The following is an 18757-nucleotide window of genomic DNA, read 5'->3' as shown; positions in this document are numbered from 1 at the left end:
TCTTTCTACAAAGTCAGGATAATATTAGGTCTCTTAGGGACAAGGAGTTAACAACCATGTACTGATAATGTACTGATCAAGAGCCAGATTACTTAACTCTCTGTGCCCAGTATTCTCATCTATAATTTTAGGATCTTAGTAGTACTTATTTCATAGAATCGATGTGAGAATTAAATGATACATGTAAAGCATTTAGAACCATAAATGGCACATACCAGATCTCAACAGATGTTAACAATTGTTATTCTCCACACAGGATCCATTACAACATATTTTGCTCACAGATGAGAGCAACTACTTCTCCTCACAACAAAGACAATGTACATGACAAGTATAAACACCTGTTGCCTTCATTATCCTTACAACTCTGGACAGAAGGAAGGGACATAGGGAGAAAGCTGAAGTGAGAAACTGAGACAAGCCCTGGTACTTTCAAGAAGCATGTGCAAAATGCCTGCCTTCAGGGGGCACTCAAGAGACATAAAGATGAAGATATTGCATCTGCGCAATGGGCTTAGCAGCTACTGGAAGAGAAGAGCATATAAAGAAATGACTAGAATTCAAGGCAAAAATTAACAGATGCTTTAAGAAAAGTATAAGGCAAAGGCACAGTGAGCAGATTACTGTGAACCAGGAGGCTTCTCAGAAGAGGTGGCTTTTGAGCGGGGCACTAAAGGATACGGAAGGCCTTGACAGGCTTAAAGAGAAGTGGAAATCCATTAGAAAAAGCAGAGACACAAACTTTGTGTGGGACTTGCAGACTCACAAAAGAAAACCCTTCGGGCCTGACGCCTTCCTTCTGATTGGGAATTACTGTGCTCCTATCTTCAGAATTACACAGCTTACAACCCTCCTCCCACACTGCCTTCAGCACTCCTCACAACCTGCCCTTCTCTGAGAGAAACAAAGAGGAACAGGGCATGAGGAGGACTGCTTCCTTACCCTCCCCGTACACCAAGGCCAGCTGCTCTACTGAATAGGACATACCAGCATGCTAATTCTCAGCCCTTCCCACTTTCGATCTTTATTCATTTTGGGTGTTCATTTTCCTTTTACTCTGTGAGCTGCTCAAGCGAGGGGTCTTCTGTGCTCTATTTTAATTACTATGATGATCCATGGGGATCTCAAGGGATTTTGAATAACAACATTTTAACATTTACACATTTTCAGTCACCCCTGCCTGTTTAAATTAGGGCTGAAAAATGCAACTTATGTGAGGACTTGCTAAGTCAAATCAATCTTCGGACCCAGAGGAGAAAGCTAGGGTACTCCAAATTCCCAGACTGCTCTGCTTTCTTTGTTCCATTAGGACTGGAACTCTCCAATTGCCTACTCACTGTGGTGAGCGTCAGAAACCGTGTGAACTCTTAAGTACGTAGCTGCTTTTGGAGGGTCACCATGCAGACATTGGCTGGAGATTATGATCTGAGAAGATAAATAAACTGAGAGTCCATTCTGGTCCATGGCAACCAAAGAAAGAGAGCGAAAACTGGATTGGGCTGCAAGAGTCTCACGTTGTAGTCCCAGCCCTGTAACTTTTCCTCTCTCTTTTTTTAAAAATGAACATCTGGGCTGCATTCTCTAGGGCTTTGAGATTTAGCTCGGTTTGAATCTGTGATTAGATGGCCTAAGTTTCCTTCCAGCTCTATGACGTTAAGTACGTGAACAGCAGCAGGGCTCTGAGTGAAATGATTTAACCTCATAACTAAAGAGGCTTTCGATTTAGCCAAATTAGGGCTTAAAGCCCAGCTCTAACACCTAACTACTTCTTCCTCATCTACTAAACAGGGATAAAAATAGTCCCTACCCAGAAGATCTGTCTTGAGATTTTCAAGACAGAATAATGACCTAATCAGTACAAATGAACTTAGCATGTGGTTGGTCCATAAGAAGCATCGAGGAAATGGAAGCTGCCATCATTATTATCATTTTTCATTTATGACCATTTCTAAACTGCTCTTCATGCTAACACTGCACACAGAGGCTGGTTTCTTTTCTCCCAACTCTGCAGCTATAGGTACTCTGTACCTATAGGTACAGCTCAGCTTTGGGCCTCATTGATTTAGTCCTGATTACCTTACATCTCCCCCATTTCCTTAAACACCACCTCTGGCCCCCCAAACTTCCCTACTCAATATACCAGCTCTGCCTGGATCAGTTTCCAGCCGGCTATGATATCTGTGCTTAATTTAATAGCACACTTGCCATCTCTGTTTCCCTTGATCTTCTGCCAGTTCCAACACTGGGTATTCACAACCATTTGCCTTCTCTTCTCCAGTTGCTGGAATGTTGAGCCCTGTTGAATACTCAAGAAACAACTGACTGAGTCCTTTACCAATTTATTTAACTCAGCTGGCTTCCAACAGCTACAATGTATTTGAAACTAGTTACTCTCTGCCAGATACTGTGCTATTCTCTTTTTTAATAGTCATAGCAACCATGAGGTAAAGAATTGTATCCCTGTTTTACATGTAGAAAATGAGGCTTACAGAGGTTAATGTCTTCCTCAAGGTCACCAGCAAATGAGTGGTAGAGCAAGGATCCAAATGAAAGCCTGACACCAGACCCAGCCATCCTTGTGTTCACCTCTTGAAAACTGTGATATCATCATGTGATCTACTCTTCACTTCTTCCACTTTGAACTGTCACCGTTCTCATAGCACCTACATTTTTGTAAGATAATCATACCAATTTTCTAAGAAGATGTAGACCAGACAAAATTCTTTAACTACTCTCAACAGCATGTCAAAATTGGAGGGTAATTTCATCTCTTCCTACCTGCCTCAGAGAAGTATCTCTCCATCTAAGATTTACTAGTGGCCTTCTAACTGCCCTTTTTCTAGTCTTCATCCTTCTACCTCTTTCTATATCATTTGACACTGTTTACTGGTTATCCCCAATATCCACTCTCCCCTTCTTCCTTGGTTATGGGATTTTTTCAGAATGGCTCATAGCCAACCAGAATAAAGACCGTATTTCCCGTTTTCTTTGTAGCTAGATGTAGCCCATGACCAAGTTCTGGCCAATGGGTTATATAGGTGAAAGTGGTATGTGCAACTTTTGAGAACTGTCTTCAAAGTGCCCTCCTTCTCTCCTTTCTTCCTTCCTGTGTTCACAGCTTGAATTTGAAGAGTCATCTTAAACCATGAAATGGCAGAAGGAAATTGGACTACTTACTTTTGGACATCTTGTTTAAACTAGTTATTTTGGGGTTTCTGTTACATTCAGCCTTGACTTCTAAGACACTGCATTATCCTGGTTACCTTCCTATGTTTCTTTCTCCTCGTGCCTCTAAATAGAAGTTCTGGTCTTGACTTCTTCAATCTCTCTAGTCTTTTCTTCTGCAACTGATTATTGTTTATGTTGGCGACTAACTCAACTTGGATGATTCATGAATCTGTTATTATAATCTTTACATCTCAGTTGAACATCACGCTCATGTTTCCAAGTGTTTATGGAGTATCTTTACCTGGTAAACACCTCCAACTTAACATATTTGAAATTGAACTTAGCACCTTCCCTCAAACATGCCCCTCCTTCAATCTCCTATTTCGGTTAGTTGTACAATATCTTTCTAGTTAACCAGGCTCAGAATTCCAATTAACCAAGACCTCAGAATCATCCTCAATACCTTCTCCTCCTCATTCTTCCAAATTTCGTTGTAAAGTCTTCCTCAATACTTCTGCCATCCATAGCCTCTTCCTAACACTTCCTACTGTCCCCCTAGTTTGAGCACTAATTTCCTTTAAGAGATTCCTTAAAGTCTCTTGACTGTAGGGTATTCCTGCCTTCAGTCTCTCTCGACTGCAATCTAAGATTCCACAATTGCACATACTTATTAACGCATGGCTTCTATCCTCTCGCCTCATTCAAAAACTTCAACAACACTGCACTGTCTCTGGAATAAAGACTGACATTTGAGATTCAATACTCTATGACCAGTTCTTTGTTCCAGCCAAAGTAGATTACTTACCATTCTCCAAACATGTGCTCTATCATCTCCCATCATCTTACTTCTGTTTATGCTACTCCCTTGCCTGGAATGCCCTCTCCTTCCTCCTACCTCCTATCAAGTAGAATTCTTAATTTTGGGGTTCAGCTCAAATGCTGAATTTCTTTCATAAAGCTATCCTTATACTGGAAGATTGTATCCCTCTTTTGAACTCTAGTATTACTTTTATATAACTTTCTGTGAATTTAACATATTCTGCCCTTTATGATTATTTTACATATGTCTCATGGATACACATGTAGATAAATGGCTGTTGATACATGTGGTGGAAGAAAAAAATACTGATTTATAGTTCACAAGCCTTGGACTTGTACTATAATGGAAAGAAAAGTGAACTATTCCAACTCACAAATATAAATTGATAGAGCAAGACAGTTATACAGTGGGGCTTTTGGTAAGAGTTCCTCGAATGCAAGGTGAGAGAAGAGGAAACTGCTAAAAATAAGGCATAATTATTAAACTGTCTTGTCTACATTTTTTGCCTTTGGACAAAGCACCCAAACTTACTCCTTGGAATCTACCAGGAAAAGCTAGCCTAGACTTCCAGGTAAAGATGGCGTATTAAACACTGGTATCTATTTTAATCTTCTTACTGAACCAACAGTAGCAAAAGTAGGGCTGTAGATGGAAGAACACCTGAGAATCCCCAGCTGGCAAAGGGAAAGCCAAGACTTAAGACTACAGAATTCCCCAAAGGCTCAGGAATTGGCAGCACTCTGGATGTGGGAGTAGAGGGAGAAGTTAAAATAACATTTCCCCACCCCCCCTCCTCCAAGAGGATTAAGGTCTTTATCTTCGTGCACAAACTTCACACAGACCTAAATATATAGCTCTCAGGAATACTGACTTAATTGCATCTAAAAAACCTCAGCGTTCTATCAATGTGTAGATGAGTCCACATGTATCACTGTCTTCAGATAATCATTCATCACTGTGCTAAGCTAAGTGGACCTAAGAGCTATTAGTGGATGCTGCTGAAAAGCACCACAGAGAACAATGACTTTTAGAACTCTTGGCTACCCTGCTGTTTGCTTTCAAACCTGGAAAGTTGTCTACTGTTTCTCTAAGCAGCAGTATGTTCAGTGGGCAAAGAGTTACACACTAAAGTAAATGACTAGACTACATTAAACATTGTTCTCAGGTACACTAGCCCTGTATAATGATTTCAGAAAACTTTTTCTAAATTTGAAGCAAATTAAATGACAGAAGAATACCTAGTTGGATAAAACTCATAAAACCAACTGGGCCTAGTGCCTTTTTTGAGGCAAATGGGTTTTCTACTTCATGGGTCTTCATGAAGCTTTCTACTTCTGTCAGTTTTTGTCATATCTACAGACATGAATGGCATTTCTGAGTAGGAAAATTCTTCACTGTGAAGGACTGTCCTGCATAGTGTTAGATGCTTATCATTCTCGGTCACCAGGAACTAATATCAGTAGAAACCTCACTTCAATCAGTCATCACGGTGGACCAGTTACTCTCTCAGACAATTCATTCCAGAGGGATAGTAGCAACTATTAACTAACTACATAAAATTAATTTCTATAAATTTTTTTAATTAATTTTTTAAATGTCTGAATTTTTAGTTATATATCTTATTTATATTATTACAACATGTCGTGTGTTTTTTTTTTTCCTCTTTTCTTGACCAGAATTGTTAGAGATCTTCTAAACAACAAACAAGTTTTTATTGTAATGATCAAGTCTATGGCTTTTTTGGATTTTTTTTACTTCATTATTTCTGCTTTTATATTTTCCTTATTTAACTGAGGTGCAACATGCATAACAAAGTATGTGAAGTATACTCTGCTTTTATCTTTATTAATTCTTCTCTGCTACTTCCTTTTGTTTACATTTTAGTCTTTCTTGTTTTTGAATTTAAGACTATCACCTTCCCTTGAGTATTACTTTCGCCAAATATTATCAGTATTTATATGAAGTATTTCTACTACCAATGATTTCTAAGTAGAAAAATAGAAAAAAAGGGGGGGGCAACTGATAGACTAAATATATAACACTAATCAACAATATAAGATGCTCAATTTTACTAGATCATGCAAATGCCAATTTCAAAAGATACTTTTGCTTATCATGGTAAAACACATTAAAGAGTAATAATATTCTGTGCTGCTAAAGGTATGCAGAAAAGAGTGTGCTCATCCACCATTAAGAGAAAATAATTTAGCTTCACCAATTAGATCTAGACATGCACCTACATCTGGCTAATTCTACTTTCTACCAATGTCTTTTAAGAAATACTCTATAAGCATGTAAAAATATGTGTACAGAATGTCCACAGCAGCATAATTTTTTACAGAGAAATACTGGAGGCAACTTAAACATCCATCAACTGGAGAATGAATCATAGGATATTTTAACAATCATTAAAAAAGAGTAAGGTAGATTTTTGAGAACTAAGACAAAATTGTACCCATAATCCATAGACAAGGTAAAAGAAAAAACAAGTTTGCAAAACAGTTTGTAAAATATGATCCAGTTTTAGGTTAAAAACAAACAAAACAACCTCATGCATTTACTTTTGTATAAAGATAGCAAATGGCCTGAAGCATATACCACACTTTCAAACTGTGTTACTTCTAGCAACTGTAAGTAGCAGAGAGGTGAGAAGAACCTGAGCGTTTTATTTGTATTCACTTTTGTTTTGTTTGATTTTTTCCCCCCAGTGAGCTAATCAAATGTAATTTTAATAAAATGTGATTTTAAAAATCTCCCACCCCACCCCTCACACTGTAGTATCTTGAATTACGGTAAGGAGGGGTGAAAACTCTGGTAGTCTCATTAACATGGCTTTTTGAAGACTGATAAATTAATTCATAAAAGCTGCCTAAGATAATGACATTAGTGGGAAATGATTTGCCTCACTTATACCAACCCTAGCAGGCATTCCTTCCAGACTACTGAGAAACTGGCAGAGCCCATTTTCATATTTAATGTCTCAACTTCTTTGTCTAAAAGCTCTTTTAGTGATCCAAGCAGCTAGCCTGGAGGCAGGCACACCCCACACGCTGTGGCTCAATTAAATCTGCTTCCTGCACCACACTCTCTCAACATTTAAGCCCAATACTGCAGAGCTGGAAGAAGCCAAAGCAAAGGAGGACTAGACATGAGGTCTGAAGTCCTTCTTGGCAGTTCCCTTCTAAATCTGGAGGTCTCTTAATCTGGAGATAGAAAATTCCTATCAAGGGCGCTTGGCAGCCAAGGAGACTGGCCCCATTTATGAAGTTCAACTGACTTTCCTTTCTTCCTTCCAGAGATTGAGCCTGCTATCTTGTACTGGTTTCAGATCAAGCATTTGAAAGAGAAATAACTGGACTCTCCCTCGTCCATAATGCTAAAGATTCTTCCTTCTCTCAGAACTACTTTCAAATAGAGCATTAAATTAATTAAATGCTTGTTCTTTAAAGGTTAATTTCAGTATTTTTTTTTTTTTATTAAACACCTACAGAAGGCATCTGTGCTCTACTCCATTCTTTCTAAATGTTTTAATTAAAAATCTACCATGTGATTAGAACATTTAATACAGTTATGATATCATTTCTTCTCAAATTGCTATATAGATTCAACACAATCTCAATAAAAATCCCAGTAGGACTTTTTGTAGAAATCAACAAACTGATTCTAAAGTTCTGTATGGAAAAATAAAGGAACTAGAATATCTAAAATAATTCTGAGGAAGAATAACAAAGTGGCAAAGGCAATTCCATGGAGAAAGGATAATCTTTTAAACAAATCTGCTGAAACAACTGAATATCTATATGTAAAAAAATGAACCTCACACCATGTAAAAAAATTAACTCAAAAATGGACCATAGATCTAAATATAATACCTAAAGCTAAAAATTTCTAGAAAAAAAGTAGGAAAAAAAATATTTGTGACCTTATTTATCCCTTATTTTAAAAAAAGGGATAAATTGAACATCAAAATTAGGAACTTCTGCTCTTCAAAAGACATGGTTAAGGGAATAAAAAGACAAATTACAGACTAGGAGAAAATCATATATCTAATTAAAAAACAAAACAAAACTTGTGTCCAAAACATATAAAGAACTCTTACAACTCAATAATAAAAAAAAACAAAACAATTTTTTTAAACGAGTAAAAGATTTGAAGAGACACTTCATTAGATATGAGAATGGCAAATAATCACATTAATAGATGCTCAACACTATTATTAGTCTTTAGGGAAATATAAATTAAATCTATAGTGAAATACTACTACACACTTATAAAATGGCTAAAAATTATAACAGCCTGATAGCATTAAGTGCTGGGAGAATACATAACAACTATAACTCTCATACACTGCTGATGGAAATACAAAATAGTACAACCACTCTGGAAAATGGTTTGGCAGTTTCTTATAAAGTTAAACATATATTTACCTAGGACTCAGCAATCCCATTCCTAGTGTTTACCCAAGAGAAATGAAACCTATGTTAACACAACAACCTGTACACAAATGTTTATAACAGCTTTATTTGTAATTTTCCTAAACTGTAAATGAAGTAAATGTCTCTCAATTAGAGAATGGATAAACTGTGGTATATCCAAACAATGGAATACTACTCAGCAACGAAAAGGAACAAATTACTGATATATGCAACAGCATGGATGAATTTCTAATGAATTCTACTAAGTGAAAAAGGGCCAGACTCAAAAGGGTTTATACTGTATAATTCCATTTATAGGACATTCCGGAAAAGGCAAAATTATTGGGACAGACACCAGAGTACTAGAGAGGGGTGCAGGAATGTCTACAAAGGGACACAGAGAAATTTTTTGTGTGATGAAACTATTCTGTATCTTAACTATAGTGTCAATTTAAAACTGTTATTTGTCAAAAACTCACAGAATAGTACACAAAAAGGGAAAATTTTACTGTATCTAAATGATAACCTTCTTTTAAAAGCTCCAAATGGAAACCATAAAAAAAAAGCAAAAAACAAAGACAAAAAAAAAAAAAATACTATGAAAATAACCACAGTTTCTGCATGCTAGAAGAGAAACCTTTTAAATAGGACTATTAAGATTAAAATCTACGTCATATACATATGCATATATTCTCTTTGCCACCCCTACCTTCTGCTGACTGGCCTAGTGAAAAGTACTTCAAAAAACCCCATTGCATCCCCCATTCTTATCTGGACCACAGACTATTTTAGGATCAAAAGGAGGTACTCATAATACCCCATGAAGTACCTAGTCCCCGCCAAGCTACAGAGAACTGAGGAGAGGCCACAGAGTTCCTTCAAACTATAGTGGGAATTGCACTGCCCCTTCTTGTTCTTTCTGAGGAGAACAGAGGTGGTCATAAATTCTCCAGCAGTGCACACTCACCTCTGTCGTGACTGCGTTTACATCGCCTGGCTGGATCTCAGTCCTGCAGCACTCTATCCCTCACCGAGGAAACTGAATTTTGCAGAGGCAATGAAAGTAGGCCAAGGCGACAGAGCACTCTAGTTACCTGGTGGCAGCCAATCACGGGCCCCTCCCCAGGAGTGCCTCCCTCCGAGGTCAGGACTCAGAGCTAAGTCTGTGCCGTCAGCCCGAACCCAAAGGGACTGACTTGTTGGGCTTGTTTTTCCACAGCATTAAGTTGAGGGTTTATGACTTGAGACCCCCAAATCAATCTCTGCCACAATCCTGGCAGTCTCTCCTTTCACAGGTCTGACCTAACCTTTTCCTTGCTTCACGTGCGGAAAGGTGGCAAGCCAACTCCAATCTCGGGTATTAAAAACAAAAGGCCATAATGCACCCACATTCCCCATTCCAAGGAACACCCTCGTCTCCTTCCACCCAGGATCACAAACTTTAAAAATCCTTTTGGAGTTGTTTCTGCTGGGGATGTGGCGGGGCGGGGGGGAGTGGGGGGCGGGCGAGTGGCATGTACCTTTTGTTTTTCCGTCCACTGATGCCAGCTTCTTTGTTTCTGCTGTTAACAACAGCTCATAAGGATGCTCATCCTCTTCCCTGGTTGTACTGCCCTGAACCCGGGGTCTCATGGCCAAGACCTAAGACAGAAAACACCGCAGTACTTTTTATGCAGGTGGCTAATACCAAATAGGTTATATTGAACAAATTCAAGATTATTGGTTCCTTTTTCATCTGATAGGAAGAGAGGAAGAAAAAGTAAATAATTCGAGTGTCATATGGAATCACAACTACTTTTCTGGATATACACCTGTACTTCAAATCTCAATGGCCTTTGATTAAAACATTCCCCTTTCCTTACCTCATTTTATCTTTCAAAAAATCAAAAATAAAATCTAAGATCCCCCCCATTCCCTTGCCTCTCCCATCTCCAGAATTCTGCATGATCTCTTTTCTGTGGATAATACCTCCCAAAGGGAGCATAAAAACCTTCTTTCTCGACATTTCTTTTCTAATAGGCACACATACTACCCTAAGGCTGGTTTCCTTCCCACCTCCCGTGGGAATCAAAATGACTTCTGACTGACCCTGAATGATTGACATTTACTAGAAACAAAGTGCTCTGTAAGTCCTCTATTTTTGTGAGCCTTTCTTCACAGGTCCTGGGGCTTATAAGGAAGAATTTCCCCAAAGCCAGCTTCCTACCACATTTATAATAATTTTAAATTAATTCTATCAATCTTTGTTCTGAAACAGTCAAGTGGCTAGGCAGTATGTATTTCAGTGGAGAAAAAGCAGCTCTGTCTGCTGAGAAATCCCAAATCCTGGCAGCCAGTGTCTCTGGAAGTAAATGGACCAGAGCTGGCTCCTACACCTGCCAACTGGCTTTAGTCAGCTGAGGGCCTGGTGGCCACAGGTAATCATGGTACCAGAGTAGCCAAGCTTGAATCAAACTAGAAGTACCAGGATTAGTAGTAAAGCTGCACTGAGAGAGAGAATGGAGACCTCCATCTCAGAGGGTAATTCTGGCTCACCTGTCCTAAAAGCCCAATAGGTTTCACAGGCAAATTAAGAATAATCACATACCAGCTATTAGGAGAGGAAATCAAAGCACAAAATCTCTCTTCTTGAGTGGTTAGGATAAGCAATATATTTATGAACATGAGGTGAAGGGGAGTTCCCAGTTCCACCTAACAATAACACCTTACAAATGTGATTCTCTGGCACACACAGACATTTCCCACAGCTCACTGCAAACAAATAGAGTTTGTGATTCATCACTGTTTTACTTCTTGGAGGCATAACTCACCATGTTACAGCCTAATGAAACAACAAGGATTCTCGCAGTCTCAGAGTAAATGAGAGACTGCAGCTCCTGTTTGTTAACAAGGCTGCCACTCTAAAGGCAGAATGATAGTCTCGATCCAAAATTCTGCCTAGCACAGCAGGAACCTCCACTTACTGAAAGCCACCTGGAAGCTAAAAGCTATTTCATTACAATGAGACATTTGTCTGTATTACTTATTCCTTTTGCCTCTTCATAGGAACACAATTAATGGAACAAAAAGGGACCATTAAGCAGTTCATTCAGTGTCAACTTAATACTAAAGGCTTTACAGATAGGAATTTGTGTTCTGCATGTTTACACACCCATAGCTATCATTTAGGCAGAGCCCTGGCAACCTGTTTCTGTGAGTGTCCTGTACACAGTGAGGGCTCTCACACAGCCCCAGGCACACCTCTCTGAGAGGTATTTGACAGCCTGGATGCCTGGCCTATGATATCCTTTCTTCCCAGGTAGAACAGGGCTGAGAACTTCCATCCGGAATATCAGGCCCACCAGACCTGCATTCACTACGTGCCTAGCTCTTGTGCACAATGGCTAGAAGCAGAGAACCAGTATGTAGCAATATTGGAAGGGACCCGAACCACTCCTAGCCAGAGAGCACCTCGTTCCAGCTCCTTCATTTTTCAGATGACAAAAGCGTGTTCTCAGAGAGGTCTCAAGACTTGCCTAAGGTTACATAAAGAGCTCCCAGAAGAGCCAGGGCCATGAAATTCACCTCCCCGAATTCTGAACAAAGCTGGCCTCATTTTTGTCAGGGAAATATGATTTCTTCATCCAATTTGGACTTTTTTCCTCCTTCGGATGTCTAATGAGAGTCCCCACTCACACCCAGACAACTCCAATTTGTAGGGTGATATTTTTTGCTTGGTCTAGGCCCTTGATAGCTATGGGATTAAAATCTCACAATAAGGCAATAAACTGCTTTTCTTTGAGCCTTCTTAGCTCCCACTCAAGAAGCCCTGTGTCACAGTGAATATGGCAATAAGTGATTTTCAAAAGAAAGGATTCTGCTCTTTACTAAATTACTCCTTAATCTTTTTCCCCCTTTCTTCCAGGGCTAGCAATAAATCAAAGCCGAAACAAAACAAAAACAAAAACAAAAACAAAAACATATTCTCTGCTATATGGAAAGCAACATTTTCACTGCAGAGCAAAACGACCTAACTGTGACAATGGAATGGCTAGTCAGGGTATGGGCAGCTTTCTGAGAAGAGATATCATAGCAGCTGCAACTTCCTGTGAATGTTTAGCACATCTGAGCATAGAGAAGTCTGTGGTCAGACTAATGCAGCTGGCAGTCCATTTGGTGAGGCCAAAACATCTAAATAGCATGTGTGCACACACATGTGTGCATATATTAATGTTTTTAAGCCAGTTTCATGATCTGATCATTGCTCTGATAAGCTTGCCTGGAGCCAGGTATACTCAGCTTCCCTTAAAGGCTTCTATAGGTCATCTGACAATGACAAGCCTTAGGAACAGGACACGAACACTGGGGCAGATTGTTTGCCAAATATAAATGTCTAAATTTCGATGAAATCAGTTCCTCCTAAGAGATGAGTATTAGGTTGGTAAAGCTTTGAGAGTATGAGAAATAAAGATGGTGAAGACTAGAGTCAAAAAAAAAAAAAAAAAAAAGTCTACTTTTGGAGAAGACCTAACCAAACGACAGCAAAGAGAATCTGCCTTGATCATTAAAAGGCTAATGACTCAGACTATATCACCTCTATATTCACGTACTTATAATCATCACTAAACAGGCAAAGCCAGGGTTCTCATGGTCTTCCAAATACTGACTCTGGTGGTCCAAATAACCCAGAATTCCAGGCTATTCAGAAGCAAGTCCTAGAAGATGTATCTCAGATAGTCTCCCATCCAGGAGAGTAATGTGGCAATTTCTCCTCTACCTCTTGACACTGTTATTGCCAAACTGTAAGTTCTAGAAAGCCTTAGGAGCACAGAAAGTCCTGGTTATCTAATATTTCTTTAAGAGCCTTGCTCTTATCCTTGGGCATTAGGAATTTTAATCTAAGTCTTTGTTAAAGAGGTGGCATAAGGCATTTACAGAGACCCAGCCCCAGATGAATATACTCCATATTACCAGGGATCTCTTGTAAAAAGGAAGTAATAAAGCAAATCTCTATAAAAACATGTGGGTATTTACTACATACACTTGTGTCTGCTGGCAATGTATTATTTATTACCCTAGAGGCTGTCATTATAGAGACCCCTAAGTTGAGACATGATAATAAGCATTTTTTAATTAAGGGATAAAAAGAAATAAGGACAGAATTTGTACCTAGCATAAAAATCGTCTTCTATATCCAACACCGACTTACATTCTTAAAATGGCTCCCTTGCATTTTATACATTTAGTTAAACTTCTGGTTCTATGTGTTTACATTAAATAAAAGAGCCCATTTCACTGAACAGTCCATGGCAATACTGTAAAAAAACATTAACTCCCACTTCTAGGGATAAAGTAATGAGACTTAATTGACTAATTTACATTAGCTAGTTTTTAAATTAAAGAACAATAAGGCACTGAATGAGCTACAAAAAAAAAATACTAAAATTATGTAATATTTTAAATAAATACTCAATAAACATTCTCTGAATAGTAGGAAGAATTAAAGGAGCATTTTGAAGATGAAAGATCAAGAAAAATGATTCTCTTCATAAATCTAAGTGAGAAATGGAATGACGTGCTTCATGATAACATTTCTTTTTTAAAAAGGTAGACTATTCTTTTCAAATAACTTTCTTTGATTCCTCCCCATCCCCACTAGTCCTATTTCTCTTCTAATTCAGTCTTTATCATATTTTTCATGTTGGTTCTGGGGCAGATTCTTCATGTGAAATAAAGAGGGAAAATGCAAAAACAAAAATAAGATGTCTGGGGCAGGACCACCAAAGCTTGCTTATATGACACATTCCAGTGAACAGTGATTTGGGTGACACTGTACATTTTATCTCAAAAGACAACACAGGTGCAAAAGCAAAACATGAGTTTGGCTAGCCCATCAGAACCAGGAGAAAATGTGTATGCTTTACTTTCCTTGTGGCAAGGTAGGTCAATAATTGGCCTGTGTGTCAGAGAGCTCTATTAAAATTCTTTGCTTACTACTTTTGAGTGAGTTTAAAAATTCTTACTCCAGATTACTGATGTACAAAATACAAATTTACTACTCCGAAGAGGTGATATGAGAAAGCAAAGTCTTCTTCAAGCACATACTCATGCGCTTCTCAAAAAATCATATTTCAATGATGAGAACAACCCCTTAACCCTCTACCTCAGAAGTTGTCAAGGGAAAATACTTCTTATCTATACGGTCTTCCTCCTCTTCATCGGGTGGTGGCTTTGCTGGAGGCGGTGGACGTTCTCTCTGTAGAAGAGAAAAAATAAGTACTTCATTATCTCTTTTTTCAAGTAGCTTTTTAGTTTACTCTTATCTTAGCTCTTGGAAATTAAATAGGATAATGTACAGAACTCCCCTGAGAGACCAAACTCATGGTTTAGTATCTGTTTAATATCTGAACAGATGGAGAATCTTGCTCTCACACACACACTGCAGTTAGTATGTTCTTAGCTTTTTGATGTTTATGGCAGAGATTATAAATACCTCTTTCACAACCTTGACCACAGTGAGAAATATCAGCACTGAAAACACATAAGTAACTGCCTTTTCAGAAAATGTCCTTCATAATACTGATACTTAAAACTCTAGTATAGGAAAACCTGTGGCTCAACTTTCAGTCTACTCTAAAAAGAAGAAACAGCAAGTCAAAAGAATCAACTTGTCAAAGAGTCCTAACAAACTAAAGTTATTAAGGAAGTAATGAGGAAAGTAATCAAGGACAAAAACATCACTTCCTGTCCAAACTTTGATGCCATCCCCATTTATTAGCAAAAGCTCATACTGGTCCTCTTATCCTTGGTCACCTTCAATGATTACTATTATGTATCATTAGCATATGAAAACCCTACTTCATCTCAACCCATTTTTAAAAAATATTTGTCAGTTATCTGTCCTAGAGCAGGGGGTTGGCGACCTTTTTCTTAAAGAGCCATAGAGTAAATATTTTCAACTTTGCCAACTCTGCCATTGCATTGTAAAAGTAGCCATAAAAAATATGTAAATGAGTGAGTGTGGCTGTGTTCCAATAAAACTTTAATCACAAAAAGAGGCAACTGGTTTGTGGTCATAGTTTGCAACCCCAGCCATGGAGCAAGACACTCATCAAGGAGGGGATCAGTTAGATCATTAATTAGTTGGTCACTTTCAGGAATATACAGACTGATATTTGGTGAAAGAAAGCTGAAGAGAGGTTTGCCATTGTGCCTGCACTACTTCCAACCTCATTTCTATTCCAAAGTTTGATGATCAATGTTCTTATGGGGAAGGGAATGGGAACCTGAAACAGGAGTTGGCTTGCAGGCTCAGTCCCTGGCTTGTAGGTCAGTTCGCTGTGCTGCTGGGACAGGCGTATATGAAACGTCAGGGCAGAGGTGAATGCTGAATTATCTGAGAACCTCAGAGAAAGCTACAAGGAAAGATGTTTCTTATGTTTTAGGAGCTGCCAGAGTTAGCATTTGGCATCCGTGATCTCTCTATTGAAATATGCTTCACTGCTCGGTTTTAAAACTCGAAAAAACAGTCATTCCCACAGTCCCTGGAACTAGATGGATGCCCAATGGCAACAACTTCGACACAGGTTCATATGTTGAAGCCAAACAAAACAATTTATATCAGATTTCACACTAAGTCCTATTTTCTCCACCCTTCTTTGCTCCAGAAGTGCAGGAACAAGCCTGGTCCCAGGGCCACTTGGTAAGGAAGGGAATAGCAAAAGCAGCAGGCCTGTAATCTACACCAGTTATCCAACCTTGGGACACACAGAACTGAGGAAAAACAAAATAAAATACAACAAAAAGAGCCATCCTAGAAGGTTTCCTAAAGCTAAAGGAGCCTAGAAAGAGTAATAGGAAAGCCTTTGGTGGAAGTGATCACCGGGGGCATTGGAAGGAAAGAAAAGCCTGATCCTCTTTCTTCTAACATCAAAACTTCGGCCCAGGGCCTGGAAGCCTGGAGCTGATTTATATATACCATCCATTGTGTTCGCAAGATGTATAATGGTCCCTCGGCCACAGTTAATTACCAACGACCAGGAAGGTAGCACAGCCACAATATACGTAAGTGAACATGGCAAAGCATGCACCCCAAGATGTATCAGTTTCTATTTAGAAGGACCATAAGAGGCTAGATTCCTAGAGGAGGATGGAAGAAAGGGACTGTAAATCAGTGGCTAAGCCCCACAGGAACTTGGTTATTCAAAGCTTCCTCAGGAACCCTGTGTTCTTCTTGCAAAGCCTATGGCTCCCTCTAATGGGCATCACCGGTAAGTACCACTTAAGCAACGCCTTTCCTCCACAGGTGGATTTGCTTAATTCATTTGTATCTAACAGCAACAGAAGTGAAAAAAACTTGCTCTGTCTACAGAAGCACAATACCAGTGGTGCTCCGCGTATGCATTGGCTTTCACTGCTCACAAGTTTTACCACAGTCCTTGATCATACCCTCTCTAGTGGGCTACCACAAGGCTGGTGAGCCTTTCCAAAATCCGTACTGAAATGCAGGGTCTCATCAAGGGCAGGGCAAGGAGGCTAACAGAAAAGAGCACCAAGAAACATCACGCCACTCCCAGGGCACACCTGGAAAGCCCAAGGATCACCTAGCAGCTAAAAGATCATCAAAATGGTCATAAGCTGGATTCAGACCGAAAGGAAAAAGTCAGCCTCTCCAACAAGAAGAAATAATATACACATGAAAATATGCCTCAAGGTGAGATTATCACTGGGATCCTGTTAGAGCAATGGCCAGTTTAATAAAATCACAGAGCTCAAAACCTCAAATTACTATGCCTGCCATGCAGGAAGGAAGGTCAATGGGACCACTCATTCAGGCTTAGGCACACAGTAAAACCCCAGGTGAGAAAACGGGGGTAAGGAGTCTGAAGAACAATGTACAAGGCCAGAAGTAGAAGCAAATACCAGAGAAAGAAGCAATAAGACAAGAAGGTAGGCCTTGAGAAGGAAGAATTCAGGGCTGTCCTCATCCTATGATTTCAGTGGATGGAAGGGTTATAATCACTAGGAAAAACAGGAGAGCAACATATTAACACATGCGATGTCTGATCAAATCTTGCTACAACCCTGAAAAATACAGAAATCTGTCCAGACCCAAACAGATAATTCTTTGAGGGCAAATGGAAGGTGAGCATGTACTCAGGTCAGACAGAAACTTATTTCACTGAGCTCTTTCACCATCTGAACTGCTCTCCAGAGAGAAAAAACACAGAATATAGCAAAGACCCAAAGACAGAGACAGCACTAAGACTAACTAGAAATAATTTGTTCTAAGGCCAAAAAGTAATAGAAAGATGCAAACGGGTTACATTGAAATTGGAAAAACCAAAATTCTACCTCAGTGCTACCACAGTAAGAGGGAGACGTGGCAAAGCCCCAGGACAACAGGGGAGGAGGATCCAGGTCTCTGACTTGCCAGCTGGCACTAGGGGTCACACTCTTCCCCCTAGCCCCACACAGGAGCACAGCGGGCAACAAAACCCCCAGGTTGCTGAGGGCCCCAGGCCACATACAGGCCTCACTCCAGCAGCTTTCACTCCTGCTGCCTCAGCCTCCTTGTTCATGGAGTCTAGGTCAGATGATCGCCCGCTGGCCATGCTGTCCAAGGAATGACAGGAGACAGCATTGCACAGCGCCTCATAGGGATCCTCCTCTTCAGCATTTGTGTCAAAATCGATGATCAGTTCAGTCACTGATTTCTCCACGTCACCTGGAGAGGCGGTTAGAGAAGAGTCAATGAAAAGTAGAGCACAATCTCAAGTTTCCAACCACTGCGACAATCCAAATTCCCAAATACCTCAACATCATGATAGCATAAACTTAAACCATAAAATGTAGCAAAGTACAACTAAACTACTTAAGTAATCCTTAAAATTCTTGATAAGAGCCTCCATGTGCTCAAGCAAAATAGAGGATGACGAAGCCTTTCTGAGACAGAGGCACTGAACAGCTGTTAGACTCACTCACTAGGTAACTACAAACCTCAGAGTATCTGGGATCCAAGCTTATGACTGCAAAATTACCAACTGTTATAGAACAGGGATCTCTGGGTCACTGCAAATAGTCAAAACTATAACCAACAAATCCTTAAAAGCTAATAGTTTAGTGAATTACTAATCCCATTATTAGATTATGAGGTCAGAAAAAATGTGATAGGGAGAGAACAAGTACTCCACAGTAAAGACAGACTGAGTACACTTTAACCCTTGTATTTCTGTACTCCTTAGAAAAATCCCTTTTCCATTTTAGTGTCTGGCTTTGTTCTGTTTCTCTAGATTTTTTTATTGTGATGTGTGTGTGGGGAAGGTGTCGGTCAGTATTTTATCTTTCTCATTCATCACACCTAGGATCCAAAAGG

At 39.4% G+C, this 18757-nt stretch overlaps 1 protein-coding gene across 6 annotated transcripts in view; it reads right to left on the bottom strand.

Moving 5' to 3' along the window:
- ANKS1A (ankyrin repeat and sterile alpha motif domain containing 1A) overlaps positions 1-18757 on the bottom strand; it is a 173574-nt gene that overhangs the window by 76925 nt on the left and 77892 nt on the right. For all 6 annotated transcript variants that reach the window (XM_011373502.2, XM_011373504.2, XM_011373501.2 and 3 more), the window contains 3 exons: positions 17913-18109; positions 14546-14638; positions 9924-10044 (listed from right to left, as the gene is read on the bottom strand). In XM_011373502.2, coding sequence (XP_011371804.1) covers positions 9924-10044; positions 14546-14638; positions 17913-18109 — 411 coding nt within the window. The remainder of the gene's footprint in view (positions 1-9923; positions 10045-14545; positions 14639-17912; positions 18110-18757) is intronic.

The sequence above is a fragment of the Pteropus vampyrus genome, unplaced genomic scaffold (genome assembly GCF_000151845.1).
Source record: "Pteropus vampyrus isolate Shadow unplaced genomic scaffold, Pvam_2.0 Scaffold225, whole genome shotgun sequence".
Lineage (NCBI taxonomy): Eukaryota > Metazoa > Chordata > Mammalia > Chiroptera > Pteropodidae > Pteropus > Pteropus vampyrus.
Note: the sequence above shows the minus strand (reverse complement) of the source record. Positions and strands in the feature narration are given on the sequence as shown.